The 22,462-nt window shown below is 36.7% G+C and overlaps 2 protein-coding genes across 3 annotated transcripts in view; one reads left to right on the plus strand and one right to left on the minus strand.

Annotated features, from left to right (window-relative positions):
• Positions 1-4,751, plus strand: part of kirrel3l (kirre like nephrin family adhesion molecule 3, like) — an 85,874-nt gene extending 81,123 nt beyond the window's left edge. Inside the window, exon 13 of the mRNA XM_073923079.1 lies at positions 4,271-4,751. Within this exon, the coding sequence (XP_073779180.1) occupies positions 4,271-4,296 (26 nt within the window). The 3' untranslated portion in view covers positions 4,297-4,751. The remainder of the gene's footprint in view (positions 1-4,270) is intronic.
• st14 (ST14 transmembrane serine protease matriptase) overlaps positions 1,179-22,462 on the minus strand; it is an 81,371-nt gene continuing 60,087 nt past the window's right edge. The window contains exons 15-20 of one of the 2 annotated variants that reach the window (XR_011006502.2): positions 21,035-21,154; positions 17,994-18,174; positions 9,973-10,244; positions 7,253-7,389; positions 3,389-4,444; positions 1,179-3,304 (exon numbers count right to left, since the gene is read on the minus strand). Coding sequence is in view for 1 of the 2 variants with exons in the window: in XM_680264.11 (XP_685356.5) it covers positions 4,283-4,444; positions 7,253-7,389; positions 9,973-10,244; positions 17,994-18,174; positions 21,035-21,154 (872 nt within the window). In the remaining variant the exon portion in view is untranslated. Of the gene's footprint in view, positions 4,445-7,252; positions 7,390-9,972; positions 10,245-17,993; positions 18,175-21,034; positions 21,155-22,462 lie in introns of both variants that reach the window. The other variant, XM_680264.11, reaches the window with a different exon arrangement.

Below are 22,462 nucleotides of genomic sequence, written 5' to 3' on the forward strand. Positions count from 1 at the left end.
CTGGCTGTAGTGTGTGAGAGTGTGGGCAAATGTGAGAGTGTATGGGTGTTTCCCAGTACTGGGTTGTGGCAGGAAGGGCATCTGCTGTGTCAAACATATGCTATTGTCGATTCATTCATCTGTGGCGACCCCTGATAAATTAAAGAAAGAAACTTTGGGCGGCATCTAGCTCTCTGCAACACTCACATGGTTGCCCACTGAAGCGAAGCAGAGCTGAGGCTGGTCAGTACCTGGATGGGGGACCATATGGGAAAGCTAGGTTGCTGCCAGAAGTGGCATTAGTGAGACTAGCAGGAGGGGGCTCAACCCCGCGGTCCGTGTGGGTCTTAACACCCCAATATATTGATGGGAACTCTATACTGTTCAGTGAGTGCCAACTGTTGGATGCAACATTAAACCGAGGACCTGACTCTTTGTGGTCATTAAAAATCCCAGCATGTCCTTCGGGGAAAGAAAAAAAAAAAGACACCAGGGTTTAACCCCGTCATCCTGGCCAAATTTGCCTACTAGCCTCGGTCCATCATGGCTTAACCATCCCCATATCATAATTAGCTTCATCACTATGTTTCCTCTCCACCAGTGAGCTAGTGTGTCATGTATAGTCTGGATCAATATGGCTACCGTTGCGTCTCCAGGTGGATGCTTCACACTGGTGGTGGTTGAGGATGTGTAAAGTGCTTTGAGTGTCCAGAAAAGCACTATTTATTTATTCATTCATTTTCTTTTCAGCTTAGTCCCTTTATTAATCTGAGGTCACCACAGCGGAGTGAATCACAATCTTATCGAGCACATGTTTTACGAAGCGGATGGCCTTCCAGCTGCAACCAATCTCTGGGAAACCCATCCATACACACTCAGTCACACTCATACACTACAGACAATTTATCCTACCCAATTCACCTGTTCCGCATGTCTTTGGACTGTGAGGGAAACCAAAGCACCTGGAGGAAACCCACGCGAACTCAGGGAGAACATGCAAACTCCACACAGAAACACCAACTGACCCAGCTGAGGCTCGAACCAGCGACCTTCTTGCTGTGAGGCGACAGCACTACCTACTGCGCCACTGCGTCGCCCAGCACTATTTAAATCTAAGAAACTATTATTACTATTATTATTATTATACATAAGAAACTAAGCCGAAGGAAAATGAATGAAGAAAAGATCAAAACAAAATGTAAAACCACCACATATTTTATTTGTCAAGACAGTGTTGTAAAATCTGAATACATTAAAAAAAACGTTTAAAATACAAAATGCAACAAAACTGAAGAGAAAGCACCAAGTATTCCACTATATTAATAAGAGCATGTGAAATATTTACAAATGTTAGTCACCCAGACATTTAAAAGCAATAAACACTTACAATTTAACAATCAATTTTGGTTGAAGCTATATTTAAAAATCCAAGCCTAACAAGCCCTCAGAAGATTAAACTGCATCATGATCCTATATGAAACTCTGGTAGTATATAAATATATCATCTCTTGTTTGACAACTCTGAAAATACAGCTTACGTCTCTCTTGTGCCTATACTGGGAAATTAAGTCAAAACCCTAAAAAAAATCATACTAAGCAAGTGGACTTTCCATGGGAAAGAAACTTGCCAAGCTTATGAGGAATCGGCATTATAGATTCCTCAATAATTCGGGACCCTTTGAAGGAGAGACCATTCTGCTGGGTGTTTCCGCCAGCAGCTTTGACATTGATTGGCTGGAACTTTAACATGCAGCAGAAGTGAGTGACCCATGTTGGCCTTGGTTGTATTGGCAAATGGATGACGGAAATCTCCTATTTTTACCTAATCCTCCATTTTAGAGCTTCGGCACAGAGGTCCTGAGATCACACAGATGTGAGGAAGGAAGGTCAGCCTGAGTGGGATGCTTACAGGAATTTCTAGATTGCAAAGAAGCTTTTGACCTTCACTAAAAGAGAGAAAGAAATAAAAAATAAAACAGGCACTGGAACTTCAGCTACACAAGAGCCATTGTTCCTGAATAGATACACAGTGTAGTTTCTGGAAAGAAAGGCACATTTTGAGCATGGGAAAGTTCATTCAAAAAGATAACAACATGACGTCTATCAGGCCAGTCTCATTATAGAACAGCTTGATCTCCAAGTGACATTTATAAAAGTTACTTATTCAAGGATTCTGATATGAACGCCTGGAAGCGATACATCTGTGAGACAAAGCAGTTGGTAAATGAGTGTAACAGTTCATCATATTCACATATAACCTCATTTTAGTGGAATCTGAATGTACTTGAATCTAAATGTCAGCCGATCTCCTGGTCTGGCAGGAGCACTATTAGCTTAGCTTAGCATAGATCATTAAAACAGATTAGACCATTAGCATCTCACTAAAAAAAGATATAAAATGAGTTTTGATAATTCTTATTTAAGTCATTACACTTCTGTACTTACATTGTGTACTACGATCAACTGGAAATGAAAAGTTGCTATTTTCTAGACTGATATGGCTAGAAACTATACTCTCATTCCAGCATAATAATAAGGAATGTTTGCTGCTGTACCATGGCTGCAGCAGCCGCAATATTATGCACACTTGAAATAGTTTCCAGCAATGTCACTTTTCAGTTTCTATCAGTATCAGTACACGATGTAACTACAGAAGATGAGTCAACTTTTAAATAGAAAAAACAAAACTCTTGATTCTTTAGAGATTTATACTACCAAAAAATATTATTTTACTCAAAAAAAAAATATATATATTATTAACATAGCAAATACAAAGACACTGGGAATTCTATAGTAATCTCATATTTTTCCCCCATAGCTGTAGTAATAATATGTGAATAACATAAAATGGAAAGTCGTAAGTCCAGCCATTGAGTGCATACTGTACATAGGCCTACTATCCACAAATATTGATATAAAATAAGGTCAAGGAGAATCACTTTTAGGCTAGCTGATTTAAACTTGAATTTATGTTACTCTAAAATAATCAGTGCTTATTTTATATGCAGTAGAAAAAACACTATATTATTTTAAAAGTCCTAAAACTTCAAAACTCCTTTAGGTTATCTTGTGCCATACCTGCTCCCATACTGGGTCAAATTAGCAACATTTTGCTTTCATACGGGGTCAAATTAGCAATGTTTTGACAGTCATATCAGCATATTTTGAGATTACTATTAAAATAAACACAAATGACAGCAATGTACATTCGCTAAAAAGTTTACTCCTTACCAAAACAATGCTTCACACTCAGAAAACTCAACAGCTATGCTAAGCTAAGCTAAGCTCAGAGTTCTCCCTGTTTTGACAGTAAAGTCAGTTTATGCTGAGATTACTATTAAGGTAAACACAAATGACAGCAATGTACATTCACTAAAAAGTTTACTCCTTATGTAATGACGCTCCATACTCTTCAGACAGCCCAATGGCTATGCTAAGCTAAGCGAAGCTAAAAGGTCTCCCAATTTTGACAGTAAAATCAGCATATGTTAAGATTACTATTAAGGTAAACACAAATAACAACAATGCACATTCGCTAAAAAGTTTACTTCTTACCTAATGACGCTCCACACTCATCAGAAAACGCAACGGCTATGCTAAGCTAAGCTAAAAGTTCTCCCCATTTGACAGTAAAATCAGCATATTTTGAGATTACTATTAAAATAAACACAAATGACAATAATGTACATTCGCTAAAAAGTTTACTTCTTACCTATTGACGCTCCACACTCATCAGAAAACCCAACGGCTATGCTAAGCTAACCTAAAAGTTCTTCCTGTTTTGACAGTAAAATCAGCATATGTTGAGATTACTACTAAAATAAACACAAATGACAACTATATGCACATTCACTAAAAAGTTTACTCCCTCAGTAATGACAATCCACACTCATCGGAAAACCCAACGGCTATGCTAAGCTAAGCTAAATCTTGTTTACGTTTTGACAGTAAAATCAGTATATTTTAAGATTACAATTAAAATAAACACAAATGACAGCAATAAACATTCGCTAAAAAGTTTACTCCTTTACCTAACAACACACTCATCAGAAAACCCAATGGCTATGCTAAGGTAAGCTAAGCTAAAAGTTCTTCCCCAGACCCAGAGATTGGCTGAATGGAATAAAAATTAGATACGGTTTAACTTTAGCTTACTTGTAAAAGAAGCCTATTTGCAAAACTATTTGGAGTGTTGCTTTAACTTTGTGTGCGTGCAGTTCACAAACTTTCCTAAAATGTGCTGCCACTGAACATTTCGGTTTTTCTGCTTTGGTTGTCGCTGTGATTGCAGGTCCAGGCTCCACTATAAGGATGTGATTTCACGGATCCATTCCCGCAGTTTGGTGACACGCGTGTAAACGCCAGGCTTGTTCCTCCGAGCGCAGCCTTCTCCCCAGCTCACTATGCCAGCCTGGAACCATTTGCCACCTTCGGAAAGACACACAAGAGGGCCACCCGAATCTCCCTGCGGAAGCCAAAAGAGGGAAACGTAACGCAACATGTTCCAAAACAGTCTGAAAAATATCAAATGCATGGAGGACACTCGTGTAACAAAACCTATTTGATCAGCATATTCAAGAGTTGCCTGTTGATCTCGTCTAGAGAATGTTCATTATTGAATGTTTATTTATATTTTTGTATATTGTGGGTTATTTATTTCAGTACTACTGAAGATTGTAATTTATTTTGTTTCATCATTTTTGACGTCCGTATTGAATCTTTTACAATATTGTATATAAAACAATCACACCAATAAAGTGCTTGAATCTGAATTATTATGAAGCAGAACGGATATTATTGACGAGTATTGTGTATGTGAGAAAGTGTGTATGCATGTGAAGCAATTTGCGAACATTTTAATTATTATTGTAATCACTCATCATTTATTATTTTGTACCTCTAATTTAAGCTGCTTATTTACTGTGTCATTTCATTTCATTACTATTATCCCTGAATGATTTGTTTTGTGTGTAATACAATTCGGCTCTTAATTACTTTGCCAATATTGCAATGCAAACAGACGTGGCAATAAAGCATATTTGAATTGGGAGGTGAGAGGAAAGAGAGAGAGACAAAACAACCAAGTGAATGAAAGAATATTACAGAAGGATGAAGCAAAAAGTACAAAAAGAGAGAGCGGGCGTTTGCGAAATCTATAGCAGGAGAGAAAGGAGTCAGAAGACCAGGACCGGAACCTGTGCGGGAGAAAAGCAGACTAAGAAGATTACACCCAGAATAAGAGAGAGACGCACGGAGCGTTCAGAAGGGGGAAAGCAAGATGAATAACAAGTGAGATAGAAGTAGAAATTATGGAAATCAGCTCATTTAAATATCAGGGAACAAGGTAGAATAATTAATCTTCTCCACTACGAGGCTGTACACACGCTGCGGGAAGACAACAACATTAGCCGAACACTTTGACGGCATTATGCTCATGTCATATTTGTACTGTAGGTTGTTTCTGAATGAATAGAAACAGGATGAAAAAGACTTGGGGTTTGACAGTGCATCTAAACGCCTATTAAACCACCTTGAATTCATTAAAACCAAGCGAAGGTGTAATTTTGCGTAGGTTATATAAAGCTGGCAACTTGGGCGGGAGTGCTGGGGTTTTGAGTCTGTAAATGCTAAGAGTCGTCTAAATGGCCTTAAGGGGTCAGTTCACCCCAAAATTAAAATGCCAATGAAGATATTTTTTAATGAAATCTAAAAGAGATATACATTCAATGGCCACTTTATTAGGTACACCTTACTAGTACCAGGTTGGACCTCCTTTTGCCTTCAGAACTGCCTTAATCCTTCATGGCATATAACAAGGTACTGGAAATATGCCTCAGAGATTTTGGTCTATACTGCTACAGATTTGTCGGCTGCACATCCATAATGCAAATCTCCTGTTACACCACATCCCAAAGGTGCTCTATTGCATTGAGATCTGGTGACTGTGGAGGCATTTGAGTATAGTAAACTCATTGTCATGGAATTATGACTTGCATTATCCTGCTGGAAGTAGCCATCAGAAGATGAGTACCCTGTGGTTATAAAGAGATGGACATTGTCAGCAACAATAATCAGGTAGGCTGTGACATTGACACGATGCCCAGTTGGTACTAATGGGCCCAAAGGGTGTCAACTATCCCCACACATTACACCACCACCAGCCTGAACTGTTGATACAAGGCAGGATGGATCCATGCTTTCATGTTGTTGACACCAAATTCTGACCCTATATCCGAATGTCGCAGCAGAAATTGAGACTCATCAGACCAGGCAATCTTCTATTGTCCAATTTTGTTGAGCCTGTGTGAATTGTAGCCTGTTCTTGTTCTTAGCTGACAGGAGTGGCACCCAGTGAGGTATTCTGCTGCCTCAAGATTCAACGTGTTGTGCGTTCATAGATGCTCTTCTGAACACCTCAGTTGTAACGAGTATTTATTTGAGCTATTGTTGCTTTTCTTTCAGCTTGAACCATGCTGACCATTCTCCTCTGACATCAACAATGCATTTACGCCCCCAGAACTGCCGCTCTCTTGATATTTTCTATTTTTCAGACCATTCTTTGTAAACCCTAGAGATGGTTGTGCATAAAAATCCCAGTAGATCAGCAGTTTCTGAATTACTCAGACCAGCCCGTCTGGCACCAACAACCATTACAAGTCACTTATATCACCTTTCTTCCCCTTTCTGATGCTCAGTTTGAACTGCAGCAGATCGTCTTGAACATGTCTACATGCCTAAATGCATTGGGTTGCTGCCATGTTATTGGCGGATTAAATATTTGCGCTAACAAGCAGTTGGACAGGTGTACCTAATAAAGTGGCCAGTGAGTGTATTTCCCTCCTTAGAAATTATACATGCACAAAAAATATTGTTCATAAATAAATAAAAAATGTAGAACATGAGAAAGAAAGAAAGAAAAAAACAGACAGAAACATGGAATTGGCAGTTTGGCTAAGCTGAAGGAAGATGAATAAATAAATGAAATATATTTTCTACCAGAAATCCACTTCTGCAGTATTTTGCAGGAATTGTTTTTTTTTACAACTATGGCCTAAAATGACTAATCTTATGATCTTTATTTAATCACAAACTTGTTTTGTTGAAAAGTTTTTTTTTGAGAAAAGATGTTTTCTGAAAACTTATGCCATTATTTGCTTCAATTATTGTGTTTTGCTATAAAAATACACAAAAATCTTGAAAAAAGTTTTCTCTTTTTGACCTCAAGAACCATTGGACGGTTTATATATTTATGAAATGTGTTTGTTTTTTTTACCTGACAAGCATCCACACCTCCAGAAAGGTAGCCGCTGCACATCATTCTAGAGGTCACCTGACCTTCGGTCACCATGTTGCACACTGTATCATTAATCACCTTTACTTCTGCTTTCTGAAGGATTTGAGCCGCGCTTCCTACAACACATACATAAAACATTAGTCCTGTGAGAACGTTTCTGATACCAAAGAGAATCTGCTCTCATTAAGGGTGTGTGTTTAAAACATTGATCAGAATTAGCTTACAATTATAACTCAATCTCTTAATGAACGTTCTGCTAAAAGCAAAGCTGAATATGTTCACATGGACAACGGTAATACATTATTTACCCTATTCTGTCAATGTTAATTATGATTTTTCACGTTGAAAACCTTCCAATGCAGTTAATGATTTGCCATGCTATATATGCAAACATAAAAATGTGGATAGTTTGTTTACTTGGTGTTCATCTAATTAATATTAGAATACTGCTATTGGCTTTCTATGTAACCCTATTGAGTTTGCATTGTAGATTATTAATCAGAGTATTGTCTTAATAATGTTTATATCAGGATACTGCAGTCCATGTAAACATTCCTAACATACATGGTTGATTCTTAAAATATTGTATTAAAGGGGTGGTCCACTACAATATCGTATTTTAGACTTTAATTGATGTATAATGTAGATGTGTGAACATAAACAACATCTCTGAATGTAATACGCAAGTTCAAAGTTCAACGCATTGACTTTTACAGAGTTAGCATAGCAAAGCCTACAGCGAATGAAGTTTGGGGACTACAAAAACTACATCAGGGTTAATGAGATCATATTATTATTATTATAACCTTTATTTTACCAGGAAAGACACATTGAGATTAAAAATCTATTTAACATGAGTGTCCTGGCCAAGATTGGGCAGTATACATGTCGTGTGAGTCTCATAGACAAAAAAATAAAAAATAAATATTAACAGTTACCATGAATTACAATGACAAACTATTCAAAACATCTACAAACCAGTGTATAAGAGATAATAAACCCTTCAGGTTATGCGCATATACCCAGAGCAATGAATGGGTGTGGCCAGAGGTGCTATAATGTTATAGAAGAGAAAGCTAAAATGGCGTCTAAATGCTGCTATTTCCATAGAGCTTGTTCGGTTTCTGTATTTGGGCTTCCAAAGGACACAACACAAAGAGAGAAGTGCTTACAATTTAATTTTAGTTATGTTCCAGAGAATTCTTTTAAAAAATATATAGCTCTAACATTTGACAAAGGAGAGCTTCCAGAATATCTCTGAGTTTTAGAAGAGCTCATAGAAGCAGCTCTCCAACCATAATAGACAAAGTGAGAGAGAGAGAGCACGTGCGCGAGCGGTAAAAACATGATGAACACTTTTTAAAAACCTGAATTAATGTTGGAGTTACCTTTGCACGCTGGAGAAAGGATGACACTATGTCTGAAGGATTTCTCTTAGACAAGTAATGTTCTGTTTTAAAACTGTTCTAGCTTCACGCAAAGCTGATGTAACGGTAGATGTTGTTGTTACAAATAGGTTATATCTTCACAAAAGTGTTGTTCAGCCACTAAAATCTTCCGATGACAAAGATTGATATGACTATTTTCAGTTTCATAAGGGAACTTTTACGGCATCGATGATGTAGATTTTAATTAGTTTAACAACAAAACACAAGTAAGTACCACTATTCCGCCTAGTCTCTCCCTATATCGTTTACCATGCGACTCTAAATATTTGCTCTGAAATAGCATGTTGGTTTGGCTTGGACACCGCCGGACAAGCACTAGTCGCTTTTAACACATGAGAGAGGGTTCTTTTGCCGTGCTCCTGTTTCAGGAGGCGTGGCTCTAGACAGCAGGGGAGGGACTGTGACTCAGAGATTTATGCTAAACTGTTAGCATTGTGGAAGATCACCTACTGCACCTTTAATGCTATGTTATAGCAAGAACGCAAAGGATATAAGCAATGGGAAATGCTGATTGTCACAGCTAACAATTTAGCTATAAATTCATATTTATCAGTCAAACCGCTGTAAACACCCACAATCTTCACCAGCACTGCAGTGTCTCTCTATGCGAACGTTTTCTCTGCGTTCTACATCTCAAATAACAAACTCACAAAAGAAATCAGAACGTTTTATATTACTTATACATGGTTATTCTGAATATATGTGACATTTGTCAGATTTTATTTTAGAGAGCAGGCATGAGGTTCAGCTGTGTCCTCTTCATTTTTTTGTCTGATTCAGGCTCAAACTCATACGACTAACAACTACTCTGACTGACAGTATTTACACAATGGCAAAGCGCGTGCTGGTAGAGCCGTGATGCTTCCTGGTGAAGTAGTGATGTTAGATGACCAATCAGAGTCTTTTGAGGGCAGGCTTTTGGTGGAACCATGAAATATGATAGTCATTTTAGTCATGTTAGCCGTGTAGCTGTATATACTTAAAGTAAGAAAAAAAAATGTGATTTTTTTTTTTTTTTACAAATTAAGCATGAGCACACATTGTTTTTCATCTTATAAGCACAACCTTAAAAATAAACTCTGGACCACCGCTTTAATCTCATTAATATCAGAAACCTGTTGTCCATGCAAACATTCTGACTGAGACAAGGGATTGAAAAAATGTCAAACTTAAGAGGCAAATTTTCAAAAGATTTGTAAAAGCGGATCTCCAAATGCAAAGATCAGCCCTGAGGTGCACAAGCTGTCTGACCTCCCTCTCGAAGCGTCCCCCAGCCCGTCACAAAGCAGGAGCTGCCGGCTGTGAAGACGTGGCTCGTCGCTGGAAGGCAGATGGGATGCACAGTGTTGCTGAAGTTCAGCGGCTGGCTCAGTTCGAGGAGAGAGATATCATAGTCATTGGTCAAATCGTTGTAGTTTGGGTGGGTGATGATGGTCTTCAAATCTCGCATTTGAACCGATTTGTCATGGGTGTTCTGGTCCCGCAGCCCACTGTACGTAATCCAGCTGGATGTCATCTTGTATCTGTTGCCAATAAACACAATGTAGAGTTTTTGAAAGGTCAGCATGTAATGGGAATCTGTGTTTTGAAATGGAAAACTGAGGAAAATTTGCTTGATGCAACAACTTGTGGAACACCTTGTTAAAAACGCAAATCCAAAAATAAAGACACTATAGGGTCGACAGTAATGTATGACCAAAAACTTCTACTGATAATGTAATTATTTAATTTTCTTATTTGATATATCATTTGAAGCTGTATGTAGGATTTTCCAGTACATGTCACTATTGCTTCCATATGTATAGTTGAAACCAGAATTTTACATACACTGTATAAAAAGGCAAGTAACCATTTAAAAAAAAGTCAGATGTTAATGTGAATAAACCTTTTTTCTTTTTTAGGTAAGTTAGGATTATCTTATTATTATTTCATATATTTTTGAGAAATTGTTATAACTTTTTTTGAAAGTCAAGTTTACAAACAATGAGATTATTATGCCTCTGATAAAGCTCAGATGATGGTGTCAAGGTTTTGGAAGTTTCTGATTGGCTAATTGAAAACATTGGAGTCAATTGGAGACACAACTGTAGAATAGTATTTAAGGAAAACCTCAAACACACTGCTTCCTTGTGTGACAACATGGGAAAATAAACAAGCCAGAATAAAAAACAAAACAAAACAAAAAAAAGCCAGATTACAATTTGCTAAATTACACTGGGAAAAAGAATCCTTTTTGGAGACATGTCCTGTAGTCTGATGGAACTAAGATTGAACTGTTTGGCCATAATGACCGGTGTTACATTTGGAGGACAAAGGGAAAACCTTCCAAGCCTAGGAAAGAGCACCATGCAACCTGGGAAGTACGGAGGAGGCAGCATCATGTGGTGGGGCTGTTTTGCTGCAGGAGGGACTGGTCAAGTTCACAGCATAGCTGGCATCATGAAGAAAGAACATTTTGTACAAATACTAGAGCCACATCTCAAGACATCAGCCAGGAAATTAAAACCTGGCCACAAATGAGTCTTCTAAACAGACCAGGACTCCAAGCATACTGCCAAATTAGTTAAAATGTGATTTAAGGACAACAAAGTGAATGTTTTGGTGTGGCCATCACAAAGCCCTGATCTAAATTCTATAGAAAATTTGTGGGCAGAGTTAAAAAAATAAATAAATTGCGCGAGCAAGACAGCCTACAAATCTGACTCTTTTACACCCGTTCTGTCAGGAGGAATGATCCAAAATTCCTGCAAACTATTGTGAGAAGCTTGTGGAAGGAAACCCAAAACATTTGACCAAAGTTATGCAGTTTTAAAAGCAAAGATACAACAATTCTAAGAAAATGTATGTAAACTTTTGACTGTCTAGAAATTAATAAAAAATTATCTCATTATTCACGCATTTAGCAAAAGTAAATCATTATGGTAATCCTATTGGACCTAAAATAGTAAACGTTTAGAATGATTTACCATCAGACATGAGTTAACAAAAGTTATGTTCCTTTTTTTTTTTAAGTGTATGTAAACTTCTGGTTTCAACTGTATATTAATAAGTAATAGATGTTATTATGTTCCAGAGTATTTAAAAAAAAATGTGCATGTTTACCATGTTATTTTAAATGCAGGCACATTTATGTTGTATTTTATTTACGTCATAATTCTACTAGACTATGTCTACTAGCATTCCTAGCCAAAAGATTGTGTCAAGACGCAAGAGGTTTTCATCTCTCTCAGTCTGTTATTGTTTGGAGCTGGTACGCTTGGTGGTTTATAACCTAGCAACTGTTTAGTTAAACAAGGAGGACGTTGAAGTGTTGATAGACTAGTGTAGCGTTAGTACTTAGGCTGCCTATTTCGTGGATGAATATTGTGTGTGTTTATGCGATAAAAAATCTAAAGTGGCTCAAGTTGTATCAACTGTACTTGCCCTGAAACTCTTCCAGTGGGGAGTTCATTGAGGTCCAGCAGGTAACGCAATGAAAACTGTACACTTTCAGAAGAGATAAATCTACATATTTTTGATTTGGAAGCTATTGTTATCCAAGTAAGATGTTATAAGAGGTGACGTGCACTGAATATTGTCAAAGTTTTACCCATTTTGGAAATTGGTCCTCTGCTTTTGAAACATACAAGTCTGCACTAGAGGCTGACATTTTTAGAAATTCCACAGGTCAGCAAAATCCCATAACAATCCCAGAAAATGGGAAACAAAATCATTATTAAATCACATGATTTGGACGAGACAGTAAATGTCAGCAGGCGAGGGTGCACAAATACACATTTTATATAATAATAAACTATAAAATGTATTTGTTAACTCAATTCTAGCTGCCCTGGATCTTAACGCAATACTTCTGCTTGCTTTGGTGTGCTGGATAAAGTGAATCCAAACACCCGTAACATTTGTTGGCGGTTGTGCCAATGGATAATACATGAGACAAGGCCATTTCCCCATAAAAGTCATAATCAAAATATAGACAGACATGAAAGCTTTGCAATAACAACTTCTTAAAATGATTCTTTAGGTCTGAAGTAACCTAAACTATTGTTATTATACGTGTGTGCACATGTATGTGATGTTGTTTTTTAAGTGTATGGTTTACATGAAAACGAATGTGTGAAATACACACTATAGTTTAGGATGGCTTTTAGTTCAATAATAAAAAATCATTGAATTTCATTCAACTAAAGTGGGCAATGGGCATACTGTGGTCTATACTGGATTTTTTAAACTGAAACTGACAGATTTTCCCCCATTTTTTGTCATGCGATTGAATTATTGTTGTGGGAATAGGACAAGAGAGGTTTCAAAATACACTCATATGACAACCTCCTAGTGTATTTACACACATTATGAGTGAGGAGTGAGAGCACATGAACACACAGACCCATAGCACTGGGCAGCTATTGCTTCCAGTGCCCAGGAAACAATTAAGGGTTAGGTGCCTTGCCTGAGAGCATCTCGGTTGGGTATCAAAAGAGAGAGGGTGTTTTTTTTTTTTTCAATCCCCCACCTTTAATTCCTGCCATGACCAGGGTTAAAAAATGCAACCATTTGGATTGCAGACTCCCTAACCATTACGCCACAACTGCCCCCGTGTCAAAATGAACTGGCCAAAGACATCAAATCCATGGCTCAAATCCATTTTACATCTGTACTTTGACAGGACATTTCATAAAATGTGTGTTTTTCACACCAATTACTGAATTGTTAGTGATGCCGGAACTTCTTGACAGTACAATTTATTTTAAACTTACTGAAAAACACCCAAAGCTTATAAAAACATGCTGGAAAGCTCATTATCTTCAAATGAATACACAATAAAGACACTAGGGTGGGCGGTATGACGAAAAGGTTAAGCCGAAATCCTTAAAAGTGCATTTGTTTATATTTAATTTGAGGCCGTTGGAAGGGATGAGAGCATTTTGTTTTTGAAGGTGTTGTTTGAAGACATTGTAAGCATGAAATAAATTCGGAAGAAATTAGATTTGTGTGTTCAAAATACAGTGTTGTTTTGACATCAACATGTGCGAAGCTTAAAGAGAAATAAATGTAAATAAATATATAAAATATTCATTCTCAAGTGGTTCACAACCTCTTCTTCTAAAGAGGTAACTTCTGACATCCAGAGTAGAAGAAACAAATACCATGAAAGTCAATGATTACCGGTTTCTAATATTTGCAAAAAGATATCTAATTTTATGTTCGACAGAAGAAAAACTCAAACAGGTTTGTAACTATTGAAGGGTGAGTAACTGATGACAGAATTATTACATATAGGCTATACCTTTAAATTGAACGTTCCAATTTCAAACACCTTAATGTTAACAAATCAATATTGACACTTAATCCCAAGATTATTTTAATAAATGCTGATTTAAAAAAAATATATATATATATATATATATATATATATATATATAATATACAATATATATATAAGACTACACTAAAGATTGCGTACAACATTTTCTAATTTGAGCTCTCTTTTGTTCTGGAGTAGAAAAGGTTTCATCCCAAAGTCAGTCTTCAGATTTAGATGTCTTTTATTTGGCCCATAAGATGATCCCATACTGTCTCTATAATATTGAGGTCTGGACTCTGTGGAGGCCAGTTCATGACTGTCAAGTGTTTTCATCAGCTATTTTCTTCCTCAAAAAAATGATTTTATTGATCAGGTGGAGACTGAGAGATACGATCCCTGCACTGACTCCATTGCTAAAAACAAATCTAATGGTTTCTATAGACTTTTTCAAATGACTGTTTGCTAAAATCTTTTATGAAAACAAGTTATGAAAGCCTTTGTGTAAATAGATTTATTTAAACGATAAATTAGGTGGAAACAAAATTTTAAACTTGCATTTAATTGTTAATGCTAATTTTTTGTTTATTCAATTTGTATTGTTGATTATTACATTGAAATCTAATAGAATTTAATACAGTGGTCCATCGTTATTTGCAGGTGTTACGTTCTAAAAATAACCCGCACTAAATCTGGGAAGTAGTCAGCTTTATTTTTTCAATTATTACACACTTTATACACTTTCTCACAAGGGCATTAACATTTTCTAACCTTTCTCTCATTTAAACACTCTCAAAGTTCAAACTTTTATAGAAAATTAAGTCCAGTTTTATACAATAAAATGAAAGATCAAAACCTGTTGTCAGGCACCAACATTCATCTCTGTCAGCAAAAGCTTCATAAAGCTTTTCAGCTTTAGTGCGGATAATGTTGGCATCCAGCATAATGTTCTTTTTCCTGCAGTCACTGATTTACAAAACTAAAGTACACCGGATGCACCGGGCACATGACAGTTGGAAGTAACACACAACGGACCCTCACATTCGCATGTCATTTAAGATGAAATGATTCAAATGGTGCTCTGTGGCATGGCGAAAATATGAAACATGTCCTGAGTCATAGCTGGGCACTGCAGACTCGCAGCGCCGGTCTGCATACTGATGGTGTGGATTTTTTTGATGGATGTCCGCTCCAGGACAGAGTAACACATATCCTTTCTTATGTCTTTATGATTATTAATGAAGTTAAATGTTTAAGAGCCTAGAATTTATGATGACCTTTTAGTGTCATCCCACTTCAGATTAAAACTGGAATAAAATGTGTGTGATTGCTTTACTGTATGCCAAATTATTTGTTTCCTGAGGATCTACCCAGCCAAGTCAGAGGTCAAGGAATTTCTTGAAGAATTGGATCCAACTGTTCCTATTGCTATTTGCTAATGTGCTAATTATGTCTAAAGTGATATTTGCTATATTATGTGTTAAATCTTTTACAGTTAATTCCTTTGTATGCAAGCCGCCAGTTTAGATGTAGATTTTACCGGTTTTTAACCAGTTTTGATAAAGATAGCTGAGAGTACACTCGGTCTTGGGAAAGAAACAGATTGTACTATGGAGTGTGAGTGTGTGTTTTATTCAATTGTGGATCGTTCCACATGTCTGGGGTCAGCTCTAAACAGTCTGATGTTTGTATGCTTGAGATATTGAGTCTCAGGTTCAAACGCCTATATGTATGACACAGTTATTGATGTTATGTGAGAGTATAATTGTTGATGTTTTGAGATTGTAAGGAGAGCGACCTACAAAGTCACTGCGAGTGTTGAAGCTGGCTTCTGCTAATGAAACTGCAAGCTATCTTCAGTAAACTTCCTTTTTAATTGAATCTCTGACTCCGGCTCTTCTTCATCTGACAGATTGGTCATTTTTGGGTTCAAACTGTAAAATATCCCTACACTACCCTGATATAAACCTACATTTACAATTCTGAAATGCATGGTCCTGTGTGGCGCGATGTGGTGCATATGGTGAGCGACTCCCTTTACGATGGTCTTGCTGCGGACCGTTACAATCCTTTTTGCATTCATGTTGGAACTCACACTGCTCATGATCGAAGATTTACAGTATGTTAATTTGGCAAGGTGAACGCATTATGTACTGTACAGGTAACACGGAGGAGATTGATTTACAGTGGTCTACAGCAGTGGTGTCCAAACTCTGTCCTGGAGGGCCGGTGTCCTGCATATTTTAGTTCCAAACCTTATTAACCACACATGAACTAGCTAATCAAGCTCTTTCTAGGTATATTAGAAACACCCAGGGAGGTGAGAAGGAAGTTGGAGGTAAACTATGCAGGACACCGGACCTCCAGGACCGAGTTTTGACACCCCTGGTCTACTGCCAATCAGGATGTCAAATTGCATTTAAACCATCTGCGAAACTGCGAAGCCGCAAAAGATAAACCACGTAATAGTGAGTAATATTAGAGCTCTGTTAACTCCTTTAAAATATATTCATATCTGTCAACACTCCTGTTTTTCCAGGGATTCTCCCGTATTTTACAGTTCTATCCCGCTATCATCCCATAAAGGTATTTTCCCATATTTCTCCTGTATTTTTAGTGTTTCTCTGAAGGGTGGCAAGAAACATTATAGAAACATTAAAGAGCCGAGCCTCCATATACGCAACCCATACAGCCGAACCACCAGGGGCTGCCCGTTACTCTTAATTTGAGTCTGTTCTGTGCTTTCGCTTTGTTTAGGCACAAAAACACTTTGAAATAAATATAAAAATGATGGGATTTCCTTTCCTTTTCATTACAAGTGCCGTCACCTCTCCAATGCAATCCTTAAAACAGTCATGACTGGTGCATGACTGTCAGCTGACCACTCCATAGTGATAAATAGACGCTGTTTCCCAAACGGATTCTGTACATGCGATTAGAAGCGGAGCGAAAGTCTGGCTTTTGGGTGCGTGTTTGACCAGACATATACACATAATTAATAATAATAACAACATCTAGAGATGTCGATCTTGGTGTTTTTTTTTTCAAACAACTAATTTCGTCTTAAATGAGGATAAAAAATTAGGAAAGCAGTCAAATGCTTTCATTATAACGTTAGATGTGTGCATTTTTAAAGTGATGCTTGTTATTTAATGTAATCAAACGAAAAAAAATCTAAATAAATAAAGAGATTCATTCGCTGCTCTTTAATCAGAATGTGTAAGTTATACAGTAGTAGATCCCTTATTTTGATGGGCGTATCCCATTTTCACATCCCAATGTTGACAGGTATGTATATAACAAAACAAGTAATAGGGAAACCCAATACAACATTAGCAGAAATACATATTTTTATCCTTAAGAAAATAGTAATATATTGAATGTTTCATAAAGACAGAGCCAGAACCCAATGAAAAAAAAAGCATCAAACAAAGTTGTTTTTCTTTTCTGCTGCACTGAAAATGCACCAAGATAACAAAACTGAGATACTGAAGTGTCATTTCAATATACTGTTACACCCCTAATGGCCAGGATTGAGAAAAAAACAACACATCTATATAAGGAGGGGTTGAAAAATAAGGAGGGCTAGGAGATTTCATAGGTGAAACAAAGTTATTACGCTCTGATGAAAGATTAAAAACAAACATTTGTGCACTGATCTATCATTGGCAAGATTATTAAGAAAGTAAATGGGGTCAATCTTGATTTCACGGCGAAACCATACCTCAGGAGAGTGAATAATCTTTCAATTCAGCTTTAGTGTTGCAGTCTCCCGAACATGTTGGAATAATTCATCAAGGAAAAAAATAGGACTTGACTGCATGTCTTGTGCTCCACCTACTGGCTAATGGGAATAAATACAAACCCAGGCTTTGATCCAACACAGGAGAGCTGATGTTGGATGACATTTGAGCACAAAGAGAATAGAGAAAGAGGTCTACAGCTAAAAAAACAAACACCAAAACACACTCACGATGGATCAGGTTGGATGAAGCAGTGGGCAGCACACAACAGCCATTTGTTGGAGATGATCGAGGCTCCGCAAGCGTGTCCTTGGGTCTTGAAATGAAGACTGACCTGCCACGGCCATTCACCCACATCTGCGTTCTGACCACCCACAATACGGTTATGCTTGTATGGCCGAGTCCCGCAGTCTGAAACCAAATTGTAAGAGCGGATCAAGCTCAAAGTGAGATTTCAAAAAGACAACAGAAAGGATAGTATTGGCGTGCTGAGATGAGAGGTTATTGGGGTCTCGTACAAGACCGGCAGGGATAAGATCAGAGGGCTCGCTGTAAAACTGTTTGCACTGAAAGATGGTGGAGTTTCTGGAAACATCTTCTCTGACTCACAGGACTGTCCGCCTTTAGCAGGATTCAAGCAGAATTATAACAAGGCAGATATATAGAGGGATGAACCAAGCTGGCTGATAAAAACACAATGAGGAAGGAAAAAGAATCTAGCAACCCTGAGGCCAATAAAAGAAGTAGAAAGAGATGAAGAAATGTCAAGTAAGGTTTCATAAAAAAAGCATATTGGCTTCAGGCTCTAATGTGATTTTTTTCTCTCCTTTTGGTGCTAATTACCGCGTTGTTGATGATCCAGCAAGTTCTGGAAATTACAATTGGTTTTAGATTCATTTAAACACCAAAAGCTTGTGAAAACACACTGGGAAGCTCATTATCTTCAAATGATTATACAATAAAGACTCTAGAGGTGGGCGGTATGACTAAAATCTTATACTGATAATTGTATTCGCTTATATATTATAAATCTATAGTACTTCACGACTGAGTCTATAACTGATTTGAATTATTATTAAGAAGAGTTTGCCTGAAAGCAGTTTTACTGCTCAATTCAGTGCAATATTAATGAAAGTTGTTCCATTTTCTTTGCCTTAATCTACCGCTGTCTTTATGAATTAATGCAAGATCATCTAAATCAATTAAACAGAAAAACCAAGACTATAATGTACCATAACCAATACCGATTATTTATCATAATCACAGGGACTTAGCTTTTTTTATTCAAATACTATATCTAAAGTGATTTTTGTGAATTAGCAATGGTTTCTGCTGTACTGGCGTTCAGCTGTAGATGTCAATGAACGGCAAAAGTAAATAGTTCCTCGTACAAAAAAGGGTTTTTGAGACTCTCAGGCCCAGTTTTACAAACAGGGCTTAGATTAAGGCAGGACTAGGCCTTAGTTAAATAAGGCTATTTAAGGCACATTTATAAAAATGGCCTTAGAAAAAATATTACTGGTGTGCACCTGGAGACAAAAAAAAAATGACACTGACAAATTTTAAGACATCTCACAACAAGTTGTTTTGAGACAGCTGAAACATGCAACTTAATCTTGACTAGCCTTAAAATTTGTTTGTGAAACCGGGGGTCAGTGTTATGATTATGACGTTTAACTTTTGTATAAACGCAATATCAGACTTGTAGCAGTGCGATATTGCTTCATATCGGCACTGCTTGTGTGATATTGCTCATATACAGTACTGTGCAACAGTTGTTGTTTTAGCTAAATTTTAATGAGCCTCCAGAACTAAAAACTAGTCTCTGCATTAAGATAGAAACAGAAAGAAAAGAAAAATACACAAAATTAAGAAAAACAAAACACTGTTTTCAGAATAGTGGCTTCTGCTAACAAATTTATGTGGGTTTTTTTTTTCTGTTTTTTTTATTATTTTTTTTAATTTTTTTTTTTTACTCTGTCGAGGTAATCCCGACTGCCTCTATAATACTATATTAAGGTCTGGACTCAGTGGAGGCCAATTCATGATTGTTTTCCACTGTTTTTGTCTACAAATATCATAAACATCTACAGATATAACATAATTTCCTAATCAATATCATTTTCTATAAATATCATTACTGTTCAGGTGAGGAGCGATATATTATTATACTGTACTATAGATATTATAATAATTATATATAATTATACTAAAATAACAAATTTTATGGTGGCCAATGACAAAGACTTGCACAGTATGATAGATAGAACGATAGATAGATAGATACTGTAGATAGATAGATAGATACTGTAGATAGATAGATAGATAGATAGATAGATAGATAGATAGATAGATAGATAGATAGATAGATAGATAGATAGATAGATAGATAGATAGATAGATAGATAGATAGATAAATAGACAGACAGACAGACGGACAGACGGACGGACGGACGGACGGACGGACGGACGGACGGACGGACGGACGGACGGACGGACGGACGGACGGACGGACAGAAATACAGACAGACAGACAGACAGACAGGCAGGCAGGCAGACAGACAGACAGACAGACAGACAGACAGACAGACAGACAGACGAATAGATGGATGGACAGACAGACAGACAGACAGAGACGGAAAGAGACGGATGGATGGATAGATGGATGGACGGACGGACGGACGGACAGACAGACAGACAGTTAGATAGACAGACAGACAGACAGGCAGGCAGGCAGGCAGACGGACGACTGGACGGATAGATAAAACAATGGATGGATGGATGGATGGATGAATGGAACGATGTATAGACAGATGAATGGATAGATATTTTTTACATAAAATGTATATTGTACTGTAAGAATAAGCTTGCTTTGTAAGGGTGCTTCTAATATTGCTGGAATGTTCCACACACTATCACAGATAATGTAGATTTCTCTGCACAAATTCTGCTATTAAACACCACTGTTTTAAAAAGAAGTTGAATTCATTTAAATAGATCCACATACAACCGATTAATGACTTCAAAGCTCACAGCAGGTCTGCTTCTTAGTAATGATAAAAATCTCAGTCCCTATAGAGAAAATGAATGGAATTGTGTCTCTCAAAGCCACACTGTCGCTCTCACTAGAGAAGAAAAGACAGGCACTACTTTTGTTTCATGCCGAGGAGTTTCAGACAAAACACGATCAGTTACCATGCAACACACAGACTAAAAGCACCTTCTTCTTTGTTAGTGAGGAAAAAAAAACTCATTTAAAAGTGTGACTTACCACATCCTTGTTCGTCCGAGCCATCTGAGCAATCATCTTCACGATCGCATTCCGCATTCACTTTGTTTACGCATTGCTTGTTTTTACACTTGAAGGAGAAATCATTGCAGACACCAGGCGCTAAGAGAGTGAAATGAAAGTAAAAGTTGAAGTAAACAAGGGGAATAAAACATCAAGTGCAGCTTCTTTTCATCACCAAAGACCTAAGCCTCCTTTATGGCAATGTAAGAGTCAGCCTATTGATCAAGCCTATTGATCGTGGGATAGGTCACTTATCTCTGCTGAAAGATACCAAAACAATCAACAACTTGGAGTGGGAGAATGGCGGTAGAAAAGGCCAAAATATGTGATTTCTCCAGCTTTTACTGCCGCTCACAAGTGTTTCGCATCTTTAAAGCAGGTTAATTATCACATTATTTTACGGTGCTTGATTTTTCAGTAGAGGATGTCAACGTACATGTCAGCTCAGCATCTGCAGAACATTTCAAGACATCAGAAAATCAAGCTAATTCAATATACAGTCGCTTAATGGCTGAATGAAGTTAAATTTAGAGCATTCACAAACATCAAAAAGCGTTTAAATATTTGATTTCATTGTTTTACATGACTGGGCATTTACTGTGATCACAAACGGTTTTAACCTTAAATTTCTGACATCAGAGACACTAAACTACAGGCCTGCAGGTGCAGAGTTGAGCCTGAGTGTGCAGCCCCAACAATGGAAAGCACTATAAAACTGCTTAATAATTAATGATTTGGGGAATAACTTAAGACTTGTGTTAATCTCACAAAGAAAATGTCTGGGTGACATTTTACATCAAATGAGAGATTTAGTTTCAAGAAAACAAAGTAATTATTTTTTTATAACCATTCTTTTTTATTGTAGCATTATTTAAATTATAAATCTACTCTTTGGTTAAATATATAAAAGTTATTCCAATTATTATTCAAATCAAAATGTTTCACAGATATTAGGGAGAGTTTTGTTGATTCGGTTACATGTTGTTTGTCCCATTTCCTTATTTTGGACTACTGTGTTGATTGCATTATTTATTTTTAAAATATTATTAAAACCTATTTTTCAATGTTTCTTAATATTTTATAATATAATATAATATGATATGATTTAATATGATATAAAGTAATATAATATAACATAATATGATATGATATAATATAATATAAAATTTATATTATATTATATTATATTATATTATATTATATTATATTATATTATATTATATTATATTATATTGAAAATTCTGAATGCTCTTGGCCAAATAGTGAAACAGATAATGACTTGTAATAAAAAATATATATATATTTTATCAGATAATATAATCTTGTAAGTCTGTTTCAACAGATTCAAAATCAATTATATTGATTTCATAAAACAGAAGTCAATAAAATAGCCACATTTTAAACCCA

Source organism: Danio rerio, chromosome 15 (genome assembly GCF_049306965.1).
Source record: "Danio rerio strain Tuebingen ecotype United States chromosome 15, GRCz12tu, whole genome shotgun sequence".
NCBI classification, from domain to species: Eukaryota; Metazoa; Chordata; class Actinopteri; order Cypriniformes; family Danionidae; genus Danio; species Danio rerio.